At 35.0% G+C, this 15124-nt stretch overlaps 1 protein-coding gene across 4 annotated transcripts in view; it reads right to left on the reverse strand.

Annotated features, from left to right (window-relative positions):
* The window catches only part of LOC149415367 (uncharacterized), a 29945-nt gene that overhangs the window by 9461 nt on the left and 5360 nt on the right, over positions 1-15124 (reverse strand). For 2 of the 4 annotated variants that reach the window (XR_016303775.1, XR_016303774.1), the window contains exons 5-12: positions 13400-13530; positions 6485-6657; positions 5946-6136; positions 5085-5196; positions 4716-4997; positions 4498-4566; positions 2116-2322; positions 1799-1881 (exon numbers count right to left, since the gene is read on the reverse strand). Coding sequence is in view for 2 of the 4 variants with exons in the window: in XM_089642564.1 (XP_089498690.1) it covers positions 1803-1881; positions 2116-2322; positions 4498-4566; positions 4716-4997; positions 5085-5196; positions 5946-6136; positions 6485-6657; positions 13400-13530 (1244 nt within the window). In the remaining 2 variants the exon portion in view is untranslated. The remainder of the gene's footprint in view (positions 1-1798; positions 1882-2115; positions 2323-4497; positions 4567-4715; positions 4998-5084; positions 5197-5945; positions 6137-6484; positions 6658-13399; positions 13531-15124) is intronic. The other 2 variants (XM_089642564.1, XM_089642563.1) reach the window with 1 other exon arrangement.

Below are 15124 nucleotides of genomic sequence, written 5' to 3' on the forward strand. Positions count from 1 at the left end.
AAAAGAAATAAAACTTCGGAGTGAGGCTGCCTATCATCGCGTTTTGCTCGGGCATAAACACTCTTTGGGCTCGGCACGAATTATAAGAATAATGCCCGTGACAATGGCAGCGTTAGGGTTGAACAACAGATGCAACAAGAGCTACTACATCATGTACAAAGTCACTTGTATACGAGTGTTCTCACTTTACACGTGGTGAAAGGAGTACTTGTGCGACACACCCTGTCCGACACATTAATTTTTCCTAGCAAGACAAGAATCTTCGCCTTCACGTTGTAAAACCTTAAGAAACATCATACAAAGAAGAAGTAAGCAAAATGTGTAATAACTTATAAATAACATCACATTACAGTTTGCAAACCTAAAGAACATAATATAAAAAATAAAATAATTAAATTATTATTTCATCCAACATTTGAAGGAGGTGGTTAAAATAGTGGGTAATATAAAAAATAAAATCTATTTTACGAATTTTAAGCAGGGTTAGGATTCACTTTTACAAGATGGAATTTTACATTTCTAATTTTATAAAAAAGACACGAACAAAACATTCCCACTTCAATATAAAATAATCATGACACACAAATGATGAAAATGAATTAGACGAGATTGAGAAAACAAAACATGAGGCGGTCAGCAAAGAAGTGATGTAACAAACAAAATCAACTCATTTATAATTTATGCATTTGAAGTAATACTAGATGTTTTTAAGTGATTACCGCACAAGACAACCAACTGCCCAGAGCCAGTGAAACTATGGCATTCCCAAATTGGGGTGGAGGAAGTGAGGCAGGCCAGGAGATGAGGAAGAAGGTGGAACTGTTGTAGTGTTCCACCCCGCCGCCTACCCGGGAACCATTTATTGGATAACCAACACTCCTGCCATAGGTCACCCCAAGTGGTTCGTTACGTTTGGTGACTTAGCAGGGGTGCCCGGGTTCATCGGGTGAGGTGTGTTCAGGATGCGCTTACCCACCAGCTGTGTGGCGTGCCAGATCGGGAGAGCCTGGTTTGGGGTGACCCTTTGACCTCTCCAACTGGTCTTGCAACCCATCGCCTTGTACTACAGTGGGAGGGATATATTTGTATATCCGTCACTCCTGGACACACTAATCCCTAGATTCCTAGCCAACCCTCATACCCTTTACCTTCCCAGAACTTCATCTCCTTCCTTTCCATAAAAAGACCCTCCACACAGCATTCCAAAATATGGCAAAAGCCCTGAGGGAAATTATTTTCCTAAGGGCCTCCTGTGTGGGGTCTGTAAAAAAAAAAAAAAAAGTGGAATAGGCTAGTCAGATATTGTCACTACACATGTCTAAAGCCATTTCAAACGTTGTTTCGATTCTCGCTTTCTCATCACTCGGTAAAATGATGCAAAATATGACATAAATATTTCACTAGGATCTCAATTTAACATATGATGAGTGTAGATGGGAATGGAGGAGGTTGGGAAGGGCTGTGCCGTTGCAGGAGTGCGTAATCCAGATAACATCTAAACACGTTTATTTTAGATCAATATTTTTAAGTTTCCATAACTTCCACTTGCTATCCGCCTCATAAGTTAAATACTTTAAGAGAAATTGATAAAAGCAAAAATTCATAAGTATCAAGAATGAAAAGATTTTTTTTTAAGTGTTAAGTAAGGGAGTGAATCCATGGACATTAACTGCTACGGGGTGACCGTGTAGCCGTGAATGTGCATGGGAATTGGTTGTTTGTTTGGTTGGTTTTTTGGTTTGATAGCAGACGGTACAGAGTACCGGTACTAGAGAGGCCCCAGTACAAGGATTCTTACTGACTTTGGAAGCGGCTCCGGATTTACGATTGACTACATTCAAGACCTGGCTCGATTTACTGCCGGTCGTGTTTTCTTTAGATCTGAAACAAACAAAATACATACAAATATTGGGTGAGAATTGCGAACACTCTCTGCCGGGAGAACAAAAATTAACGATAACTATAAAACAAAATTATGATTTCTGATAAGCATAAACTCTAAAATGGAAAGTTATGAAAATTGTTTTTTCTGTCTGAAATTTCTAGGTATGTATGCACATAACACTGGGGGTTAGACATCATCTATTACAATTGTAAATAAATTTAATAACATACTTGTCCGTGGCGATGGCGTTGCTATCGCTTTCAGAATCTATAGAAAGTTCACTGGAAGAGTCACGGGCGCCCTCTCTCTTCCTGCCGTAGTAGCGGGGCACCTTAGGAGCAGAATGGCCCCCCGGGGTGCTACCATGGCCCCCAGAGGGGGTACCGTGGCCTCGGTGGGAGCTGGTGTTGGGTTTAGAGCACCTTCGAGCATCTTGACTGGAATTAAAACACATTCCGTCTTACTAATTAGATTCTTACACAACGATTCAACATTGGTGTGGTAAAGCCGGCCTTGATCCTGATTTAAGACCTTTTTAACCAAACAAACACCATGGTAATAAGTCAAGTTTTCACTGTTCTGACCTTACGTGCCACGTAATATTTACACCGCATTTATAAGTAAGGGTGTTAATGTTTTATTTAAACATTTCAGGAGAAATGATATAAATCTCTAAATTGTACATTAATTAAACTCCTTTCTAAGCCAAAAGCTACGTAACTAACATAAAATCTAACCAAAACCCAAAATGCTTCACTTGATTTTTATAATGAATGTGTTTTTGTAAATGGAAAGGTACAATAAAATATAGACTCCGATAATAAGTACATAATATTACTGGTAACGGTCAAAAACGGAAGAGGCACTCGCACACACAAACAGGCCTTTTATACCCTACGTTCATGTCATACATTTATCATAGACATTAAGTAAGTTCATTACAATTATTAACCTGTTCTATGCGACTGTGTGGTATTTATTTGTGGTAATCGCATATATCTATGAACAAATTGTGATCCACGAAATTTTATTAAGATACATTCATTGTGTTCTTTTGTGAGATATATAAGTTGTTTTTTACATCACACACTCTATAATTTGGGTAACACCAGAAATCTATTCGGCAATCCATCATCTGCATTTAAAAAAAGTGAATTTTACTGGAAAGGGCTACAATAATATCTATTTGAGTTGCACTCGATTTTATACTACAGTAGAACCTCGTTAATTTGCCCGTTACTATTTTTAAAATTGAATTTTACTGGAAAGGGCTACAATAATATATATTTGAGTTGCATTCGATTTTATACCACAGTAGAACCTCGTTAATTCGCTTGTTACTATTTTTAAAAGTGAATTTTACTGGAAAGGGCTACAATAATATCTATATGAGTTGTACTCGATTTTATATTACAGTAGAACCTCGTTAATTCGCCCGTTACTATTTTTAAAAGTGAATTTTACAGGAAACGGCTACAATAATATCTATTTGAGTTGCATTCGATTTTATACCACAGTAGAACCTCGTTAATTCGCTTGTTACTATTTTTTAAAGGAATTTTACTGGAAAGGGCTACAATAATATCTATTTGAGTTACATTTGACTTTATACTATGTATCTCTTTTACCGTTTTGCATTACTTAATGCCTGACTGCTGAGGGTATCCTATATATATCCGATATCCGGTTGAAACGGTAGGTATAAAAATAAATAGTAACTACATAATATCTTAGTGTTACTGAAAAGGGCAAGGGTAATAAGACACAATCGCTCCGCGGTATATGGGGTACTATAGTGACCAGTAATGGCCAGTTTATAAGTGCTGCCGACCGCCGGACAACCAACAAAATTTCCGATATGGCTAATCACAATACGAAACTCGTTTCGGTTATGACAACTCATAAAGATATAAGGCACCTACTAAGCGCGCGTAACTTGCATTGCGACTGTGCCTATGTTCGTAGCAGTTCGTTTTCGATTGCGATCTACAATTATACTACTTTGTTTGAATAATCTGTGAACAGTCGAAAGCGTGGGTTCATACGATTCTTTCCCAATATTAGCATGATTGCGGACGGCGATCTTGCTTTTACCACCACATCGGAAGGAACAGTTTTTTCAGTAGCATATTAAAAGGGAAACGTGTGCGTGATATTGTTGTTGATATTGTGTCTTCAATTTAACATCTACTCTTTTTCAGCCAATGTTCCGCTCACAGCTCTCTTCGATACAAGTTACAAAATATTATTATGAGATGATTAACAATTAGAGTTGTTGTCAAGCATTGTCTCGCAGTGATGCTATTTTCAGGAAGAAGTCCTCGGATCTGGGGGTTTGAATTTTAAAGGGAGAAAGGGAGTTTTTCAGAAAAAGGTACGAAATTTATCAAATTTTGAGCAGTGGTATAATCATACATTTTGTTCAGTGGAGTTTTTTTATAAATAGGTATGTAACTAATATTAAATTTGTTATCTGACTTAATGTTGTATATCCCCACATGTTTAGACCACCGGCTGCCACTCCTAGTGACCCCCCTTGATGTGTGATCTTCAGGTATGTAAAGGATAATCAGATATCTTAGAAGTTTGTTTAGAGAAGTAATTATTCTAACCTGCTTGATGACGAGGACCGATAGCTGCGTTTTCTGGAACGATCAGAGGATGAAGAAGGGCTGCGGTGTCTACAAAAATAAAAACTATATCTTAATTGCCAATCTACTTTTAATTAACAAGTTAACATTCAATTTACATATTGAAAATGAAAAATAACACCTACAAGATTTTCCAAACGTAGTGTAATAGCATAAACAAAAAACTGAATATTCCTTACTTTGATCTGCTCCTCGATGAAGAATCACTGTAAGACTTCCTCCTACGATCCCTTGACCTTGATTTTGACCTAGATCGAGACTTTGACCTCAATCTCGACGCCGACTTGGAAGTGGAGCTGGACAGCGACCTCGAGCGTAACCTGGATCGAGACCTCGACCTGGTCATGGATCTAGACCGGCTTCTAGACATAGAGCGGCTATCATTAGACCAAGGGGAAAGAGACCTTTTCGGTGACCCTGGCCTCTGACTTTTGTAAGGCGAATATTCTGACCATCGGGAACTAAAAGAACAAGATAAAGACAAATTTAATAAATTTTCATAAACTTTAAATATTTTTATTTAATCATAAAATCAATACGATAGTTACCGTTTTTCATCTTTTTTTGGAGGCTCTTTCAAAACGCTTGCGTAGGATTTGTCTCTGGGGCCTATGTTCACTTTGGCCTTCCCAACAAATGGAGCCTTCATTGGTGTTTTTACTGAAATAAAATGAGCATGAAAAAAAATATAAATAATTTGGATTAGAATTATTTAAGAGTCAGTTGTTTCACATAATTTGAACAGTCGTCAAATTTCAAAGTTAATTTTCAAATTCTGTAAAGGTTCTGTTCAAATTCCGTTATCATATCATTATTGGCCAGTTGTTTCAGTTATATTTACTATAAAAGAACTTGAATAGAACTTTAGCAGAACTTGAAAATTAACTTTGAAATACAATGAATTGTTCAAAATGAAACAACTGGCCCTTAGTGATTTACATAAATAGATATACATACATACATACTAATAAATTAGAGAAAATTACTTAATGATATGTGGCCTTTGGTACTATGTATGTATATGTACATAAAAGAAACCATCGATAAATCAAAAGGTTTTTTGATGACCTACCTACTACAATGCAATACATTTTTTAATAGAATTTATTATAAATCTCATAACTTTCAATGGGTGTATGAGATCACAGGTAGATAAGTGTATAATTAAGATTTTAAAAGAATGGTCGCTAGAGCAACTAAAGACTTCTTATATCAAGAAGACTGCTATAAATTTTCAGTATGGCAAGCTATACAAATGTGTGAAATATTTCTATAACCATAGATATGACTAAATGTAGATTGGCAGAAATTAACAATTAAATTCAGCAGTCAGGTATTTCAATAATCATAGACACATATGTCTAAATGTGGATTGGCAGCAATGAACACATAACTAGGCAGGTACTCACTACTAGTGTCTTGAATTTCCTCATCTCCCCCAAAACTGGTGATAAAGGTGATGCGTTCGGGGGGCGGTGGGGGGGAGGGGGATCGGCCCCCCTCCGCATCCCCCTCCTCCATCAGGGCCGAGGGCACGGGGGAAGGAGCGCGGGCTGCATAATGAGGGGGGCTAACCACGCGAAGAGCTAACCTTTTATCCCTGGAAAAAATATGATAAATTATTATGTAGTCATAATTTTTTTCTTTTACATATATATAGACATTAGAAACAGAAACAAAATAGCTATCAAAATTTTATATAAATGAAGGTTAGATTTTCTTTTTAATGTGAATACCGCATAAGAGTCCCAACTGCTCTCAATTATCAAGATCCAGTGGGACTATGACATCACCAGTTGGAGTATACTGTTAGGCTGAAAGGTATGGGGATAGGAAGAGGAAGGTTGGGTAATACCTGGCTATTCAAGCCATTTTAAGCAACGTTTCCATTGTAAATGGTCTTCTTTCACCAGGGTGATACTGAGAGAAACTAGGCAGAATGAATCACCTGTGAGCCCTCCTCTCTCTGCGACTCTTCCGGCCTGAGAACAATGCCTTCTCCTTCTCTTCCCTGATCAGCTGTTTCTGTTTCTCCGCATCGTGAGCATCCCCCGTAAGGAAGGAGAACAGGTCTGTTCCGTGCATGCCGAAGTTCGTGCCGCACGTGTTCATTATGTGGGCCTGAACAAAATACATATGCGTTAGATTAAAAAATAACATCTATTTAATGTATATAATAACAGGTTGTCACAGAATTTCAGAATTAACACAATTCATCCAATTTCAAAGTAAATACTCAAGTTCTGTGAAAGTCCTATTGAAGTTATGTTACTGAGTAACCGACCCATGATGAAATAATAATAAGTAATATTTGGAACTGTTGGAATTCGATCGAACGAAGTGGATTTTGACTTCATAAACTATTTCGTAAACTGTCAGAGAGGCTACATATGAGATAAAAAATGAAATTGAAAATGTTATTAACGCTTGAGATTCTGATTTTGTTCTCTAGAAAGTTTTCATAAAGGTTGAAAAAATTCCAAGGAAGATAATAGAACGATTGGCAAATTCAATCTATTAAAAAAAAATGCTCACTGGTGAGCGATCGGGCTTTGAAAGGTTAAAAGCCACCACATTTGAGGAGCTGATGAAAAAAATACACAGCTGCAAAAGGACTTGCTATTGCAATTCTGAGATACTATGCCACAAAGCCTTTCCATCCAATAGGAATAAACACAATAAAATGGCAGTTTATTATTATAGCCTTGATAACCTCGCAATAATGTTTGGAAGCATAAAACTATCAAATGCTGATAAAAAACAGTAATAATCCATTTAGAATTTTATGTATGAATTTAATCTTTTCCCCGCGGCGGCTGACTTTAGTCATTTCTTCAAATCGTTCGCACCACGCGGCGGCTGACTTTAGTCATTTTCAAGTTTCGACTTCGTTTTCCAAGCACATGTATACCGTATTCGTTCGAAATTTATTTTAAAAATAAGAATATTCATTTGTGTTGCGACATCTCTGAGAATTTGTATATACTACTTCATTGTTTATCTTATAAAATTAATAAAACCGAGAGCCCGGCGATTGCCGTCAGTCACAGTTTTGAAACACGCGCGCAAAGAAGCTAGTGTCTCTGGCGTGAACCCCGTACCAATCGTAATAAGACTTGTGCGTCGATATCCACTTTGAATTTTTTTTTATTTTGTTGTGTACATAATTATTTTAAAGTGACTAATTCGATTTAAAAATATTTTGTTTTGTGTTTGTGTTTTGTATTACGTTCCTGTTGCGTATGAATTAAAAAAACTTTTTTTAACAACCCTCAAAATGTCGAAACGCGGCCTATCTGATATTGAAATATATGAAACAATGTTAGATGCGGATAGTGATTTTGAAATAAATGATGACGACACAGATATTGTTATTGATGAGCAATATGAAAGTGATACCTCAATGCCGTCAGTTCAGCCATCAACTTCTTCTGCTGAACATTTGACTTTGCCATCTCACCCCAGTACTTAATCAGAACAGACATCAAATGTTATTCCTGAAGAAATAGTTAACAATTGGAGTACAGGTCCTTTTATACCAATTGTTTATGAATTTGATGACTTCTTGTCTGGAGTTAATCCGTCTACATTACTTTCAGATAATTCAGAAGAAGTTGCATATTTTGAATATTTTTTAAATAATGAGATAATGGAGAAAATTGTTGAAGAGACTAATAAATTTTATCTGGCTGTTCTTGAAAAGGGACCACCATCCAAACATTCTCGCCTCAACAGATGGGTGGAGACATCGGTTAAAGAAATGTATATTTACTTTGCTTTGACTATGTTAATGACCAGAAATCGTCATCTGACGATAGAAGAGCATTGGTCTACCGATCCTTTGATGTCAAATAACATATTTGGAAAAACCATGCCAAGGGATCGGTACGAGATTTTACATAGAATGTTACACTTCTGTGATTCTAGAACACAAATCCCTGGTGACAAATTGCATAAAATTAAAATGTTAGTTGATCACACCAGAAAAATCTTCAAAGAGACATTGGTACCCGAAGAAAACTTGTGCATCGATGAAAGCATGATTCTTTTTAAGGGTAGGTTAGCTTTTAAACAATATTTACCTTCTAAACGTCACCGTTTCGGAATAAAAATGTTTGTCATGTACGATTGTAAGACTGGTTTTGTTTTAGACTTTATTATTTACGTTGGTGAAGGTACGGACATAACAGACAATCAGTGCCTTGGCGTTTCGGGAGCTGTCGTAACGACATTGCTCGAAAATTATTTAGGTAAAGGACATAATCTTTGGGTCGACAACTGGTATAGCAGCCCAAAACTATTTGATTTTCTTCATAGCAAGAAAACTAATGCTTGTGGAACAGTGCGCAAAAATAGAAAGACCATGCCAAGTTTCGAAAAATTAAAAAAGGGGGAAATGTAGGCAAAACACCGTGGACCACTGTTAGCTTTAAAATGGCAAGATAAGCGTGAAATTCATATGATCACAACTATACACGACAGCTCTTCATCTCCAATAGGAAGAGTTAACAGGGAAACAAATGAACCAATATTTAAACCAAAATGTATCTTGGATTACAATTTACATATGGGCGCAGTCGACAAAACCGACATGATGTTGAGCAGTTTGAAATGCATGAGGAAGTCAATAAAATGGTACAAAAAAGTGGTTTTCCATATAATAGATCTTTATTTATTAAATTCGCACACGCTCTTCAACAAGGTTACCGGAAAAAATACTACATTAGCAGATTTTCAATTGAAAGTTATAAGACAATTAATAGAAAAATACAGTGAACCATCTCAATTTACGTCACGTTTTTCTGATGATCCACTCCGTTTGTCAGCCAAAGGATTAGCATTAACACATGCCAGACATAATACCCTCAACGGCAAAACGTGCAAACCCATGTCGGCTGTGTCGTGTATGTACCAACTCCAAACTGAAAACTAAAGTAAAAATTTTTTCAAGATATATGTGCTCAGAGTGTAATGTGACATTATGTGTTTACCCATGTTTCCGTATTTACCACGAAAAAAAAAACTACTAACCTTTTTAAAAATTATAAGTGTATTTTTGTATATATTTTTTACTATTGTCGCGAGTGTACCTTCATATTATTGCAAATTTATCGCAGTGAAAACAATATATAATAATTTCACAGCATAAACGTCAATAAAATGTCAACTAAAGAAAAACTAAGTGAAGTCAGTGAAAAAAGAAATATAAACTAAAAGCAGAGCGTGGGCGCAGTGGCCATCCTAAGGACTCATATTTCTCTACACAAGTAGGTAGGTACCTATATGTTACATCGTACGTCGCTACAGTCGGCCATGAGAGGGATTCTTTGTTTCCGTTGAAATCACTTAGTGTGTTTATATTAACACAATTATGGCATTATCTTTATTTCAGTTTATCTCAAGTGAATGTTTATTGATACTTCGATGTTGGAGGAAGATTTTATGATAGTTAATAATTCAGATTATGATTTTGTTTACATAAAATGGTCGATATGAAAATAACATTCGACAAAAAATTCATAAACAAAAAATGTGCCGCGTGGGGGCAACCGCTTAGGTATAATTTTTTAGCGGGTAAAAGGTTAATAATTACTTGGACACACGCTGAATACAAAATAATTACATAAACTTTCCTCTTTTAGCAGTGATATGACCACATATATTAATTTAATTTTCTCAACTGTCAAAATGTCTTTTTTGTCGCTAGATGGCGGTAATTGTACATTAATGAACTTGTGAAAATATAACGTCGAATGTGCGTTCATCTTGTCTCTACAGCAATGAACATACGCAATCAGAAATCTGAAATATTAAATAAAATAAACAACAAAAAGTATGACTTATTTGAAGAACTATTATTTTAGTAAAGTATTTAGTTTGACTTTTTTTTTAAATGTTTCATCATTCACTTGCCGTTGTAAAATCTTATTAGATTTGAATGGCTGTTGGCTTTACAAATCGCCCTTGAGGAACATTTCCGATACAAGGAAAGTTTCTTACACACGGTGTTCGGAAACTTGTGGTATAAACGGTATAAATAAGCGGTAAGCACCCTTGAAGTGATTTTTCACAAAAACGGTGCTATAAAAATTAGCAAAATCAATTTTGGGTTATCATTTTTTTATTTGAGCCTTTGCTTTCGAGAAAATCGAAGTTCTTTTTTTTTGTCAAATTAAAAAATTTCGGTTGCTATGGAGTTATTATCCGCTGTTATTTATCTTTTAAAATGCGTCAAAGCGTAGACCTGGCTTCAATAGTTTTTTCACTCTAAAGTTTTCAAAAAAAAAATTTTGTACAAATGCTCAAATACGAAAAAAAACTTGTTTATTTACAGCCGTTGTTCCCAACTTTTAGATCAATCAATCTGAGGCTCCAATCAGCCAAGCCATTTATTCAGTAACGCTCGATTTGCATGTTCCCAAACACCTTTATCGTTGATAATGTTAAGTGGCTCCGCCCACTTTCATAGACAATAAAATGACGTCAAAGTAAAATCTTTCAATGTAAAATTAACAATGATGAGTTAATATTTTACTTATTATTAACACAGATTATTTGTTTTTAGTACCGTAATACATAAACCGAAATTTTATATTTTTTAAAAAACGCATGTAAATACATTAAAAATAAAGCATTAGCTTGACTTTTACTAATGCTGCGAAAGCGCAAAAATACACTAATACAAATTTGATTGATGTTTCTCCTCCGGTTGTTAACTTGAAACTAAGCAACTTGGATAAAATAAAAACCCAAAAGTAGCCAGAACTTCACGCAACTTGCCATTTAATGTTTGGCTGTCACCGCCTATGTAACTCAATATTATCGTGCATTACGTTTGTCCATTCTGCAATATCTATTATAATCATATCTTTATGTTCACCGTCCATATTAATTTGATACTAAAAATAATAATAAAATTGGCAATACGAAAAATAATGCGCGAACCAAATGACGTTGGACATTTCGCTATCATTTTTGACTCTGTTGACACTTTTTATAACTAACCCTTTTACTGAGCCAGAGGTTAATCCAGCTGTTTGACTCCTCTAGCTTGATAGGAGAATTGCATTGGGAAGAGCGTAATTGTGCATTTGAGGAAGGTTGAGCCAAAATTTCGGTTCAACAGTTGATCAGTAGGATTGGAAACAACGGCCGTTAGGCTTTCCATCTGCAGCAGATAAATTAGATTTTTATGCTGAACCACCAGTTTTCGGGCACTGAAGTGTTTTGGTTTGATTTACAAACACTTTGATTGTATTATAATATAATATAAATATTATGTAATACGTATAAATAATAGTAAAATATTAATTAAATAAAAATTCCTTTTCTCTGTTTTGCGAACGTCATGTACAGTCAATTTAAAACGTCAATTTAACGTCATTCAGTTTGCTTTTTTTACAAAACCACGTTTTGTTTATTGTTTTCACGGCTGTTTCCCAAACATTATGTAGTCATACGAAGCTTTATTATTTTCAAGATGGCGCCATGATATTATTTGGATGCATTCACAGAAATTGGTAGGCGTGGAGAAAGTCGCCGTTTGTAAAGCCGCTTCATACGGCTCTACTATGCATTTAGTTTTGCGTAATATTAATTGAATTACTGAAGTATTGATAGATTTTAAAGTATCAGAAAATTCGTCAATACTCCAGCGAATTAATTAATATTACAGCGCGGAAAAATCCAACAGCATTGGAAAAACAAATTATTTAGATAATGACGTAATTCTAAACATTTTTTAGGCCTTGTGAAAGATTCTAAATGCACGGTGACGTGAACACAAGCGCAGGTGGAACGTTAAAGTGTGTTGGAATAACTGTCAAAGTACATTACTGTGTTATAACTTTGCGTATTAATAGATGTTTTGTTAAACTAATTATTTTATAGCCTTGTTAGACGATTGCAAAGATTTAATTGGGTCGATACGCTCCTTTCTCGATATATTACCTAGGCTTTACGTGGAATTTTACGTTTATAGAGGCCTAAAATCAAACAGCGCACAGTCCCACTATGTAAGCCGCCAGCTTCTATGGCGGAATGAAGAAATCAAACTAATGGCGACATTGGCGAAGCAATCGTTGAAATTTTTTATACCGAACAAAGTATTTATTCAATTATTTATAACAACAGATATCATGATAATAAAAAATACGGGAATTCCAAGGATGTGTGTATTGTCTACATATTCTAAATGAAAAATACTGTCTACAATCATTATTAATGCTATAAACCATAGATCGAAGTTGTAAATGTGGTTTTTATTCTATATAAGTGTTTTATTTATTATGGTCGAATGTCTACATTAATTACAAAAAAATTCAGCAGAGTGAAAAACAATAGTCCATTATTTGGTAATACAAAATATCAAGTCTGGGAATGGCATACGAAAGGTAGTTTTAGACGTGTTTGATTGCTGTTTTCCATCAAATCACACCAATTGCCCTCACATTATCAAGTCTGGGAATGGCATACGAAAGGTAGTTTTAGACGTGTTTGATAGCTATTTTCTATCAAATCACATCAATTGCCCCCTCACATTATCAAGTCTGGGAATGGCATACGAAAGGTAGTTTTAGACATGTTTGATAGCTGATTTCCATCAAATCACACCAATTGCCCTCACAATCATATTGAGCAGTTTATAATAATACAGGTTAGGCTACAAATGGTAACCAGATATAACAGAACAGTTACAAAACCGAACTTGATAAAAGATTAAGTTAGGTTAGATTAGGTGTGTTTGTTTTTTACTTCACTTTTCTTCATGTTCTATTTTGTCCACTCCAAATAGGTTTTTCCCACTTAACTTATCATAGAATGAATAAAAGTAAATTCAAATGAATAGAACTATATAACATACCTGAGGTGTTTCCACCTTGTTCACATCAATGGCAAGATCAACATCTACTATTTCCACATCAGATTCCTCTTCCGAGTCCTCCTTGTCTTCATTCACAACCGCTGGGGCCGCAGAAGTGGTCGGCGGATAGTCTGAATAACAACATTACCATCATTTTTATTGTTTGGGTCAATGACAATGCGGCACTATGGTTTGACAAGGTCCTAACTGACATTTTGGACCAAAATGACCTTTAACTGGCAAACAGTTTCTTTAGCTCAAATCTACATCGATATTTTGAAGTCATTCAGTTGAGAATTGACGAAGTTAGTAATGTTCCAAAGTTCTAACATCAGACTCTTTTAATTTATTTTGACAAGGTTCTAACGTTCATTTGACCCTTGTTCAACTGACATTTTTTTCCTAACTTACGGTTAGAAACAAAATTTGTATGGATTCAAACAATGCATTGCCTTTTTATTTACGGAGTTTTTTGTGTTTTTATTTTCACTATTATTAACTGTTAATGTACTGACGCTTCTCAACAAAACAAATTAAAAGGAGAAATTTCTACAGCAATAATCTTTTCTATTTTTTCTTGTGATTTAGAGGAATAATATTCATTTCAAATAAAAATACTACGACAAGATAATGTCAAATACAAATAACTCATCAGGATAATTTGTTCGGTTTTGAAAACAAACAGCTATTAATTACCCGCAGAGTCGATTTGTTTGCTTTTTGGAACCGATCATATGGTCTCATACAAATCGTTGTGTCCCTTACCGTCATGGTTAGAATTATGAACTAAACAGTGTTAGAAAGAGAAAACACCAAGCTTTATATTCAAATTAGAAGTTAACCACAGAATAATTCAAATTAACACCTCTATCAAACTAAAGATACAGACTGAAATTTTAAAAAAGTCAAAGTCAATCACAAAAATGTAATTTTGTGATTTTTTTAAATTAATTATTTTTATATGAAATGTCAAAAAAGTGAGGTGGCTATAGTATATTTGTCTATTAAAATATGCCTTTTTTGCTATCAGTTCAGTGTTTAGACCAAAGAACGTAAGGCGAACCATTTTTTAAACGTTTTTATTTGATATGTTTATTTCTAATAATAAAATTTGAAAGTGTATTTTATCACCTTTCAAAAATAGTTTTTAGTTTTTGGATGCATTCAGAAATATTTCGTTTATGTGGATTTTATAGAGAAGCAGAATTACACACAAATTCTTGACTTTCTGACAGTTTCTTTAAGAAATATAACGGTCAATATGTCAGAGGCCTGAAGGGTTAAATTTGATAATGTGTCGGTTTCTTTTTTGAAATAAGAAATTATGTAATACTAGTACCAAATTCTTTAGAATAGTTATGAAACCTCCAACTTCTGATATTTCCCATACATTCTGATGGCAGCATGCTACACTGGCGCCTACAAGCGGCACGAGTTGTGAGGCTTGATTTACTTTCATACAATTTTGTATGAATGGCATGGAAGCCAAATCTAGGGTGAGAGGAAATTGCCTGGCATCCATCTTGTATGACTAACTTTTGAACTTTTGAAGTGGTGCATAATGAACTATTATTATTTTATTTTTGTGTTGTTGACAGTTATAACTTTTATTTGGGGTATTGGAAGAGACAAGGAATGGATACATCATTAAAAAATTTAAATAGGTTTTTATATTTTTCATACATCTTCCCCCTCACCCTGCAGCTTCAAATTGTTCTTGAATTG

The sequence above is a fragment of the Hesperophylax consimilis genome, chromosome 18 (assembly GCF_061612785.1).
Source record: "Hesperophylax consimilis isolate HC1 chromosome 18, BYU_Hcon_1.0, whole genome shotgun sequence".
NCBI classification, from domain to species: domain Eukaryota; kingdom Metazoa; phylum Arthropoda; class Insecta; order Trichoptera; family Limnephilidae; genus Hesperophylax; species Hesperophylax consimilis.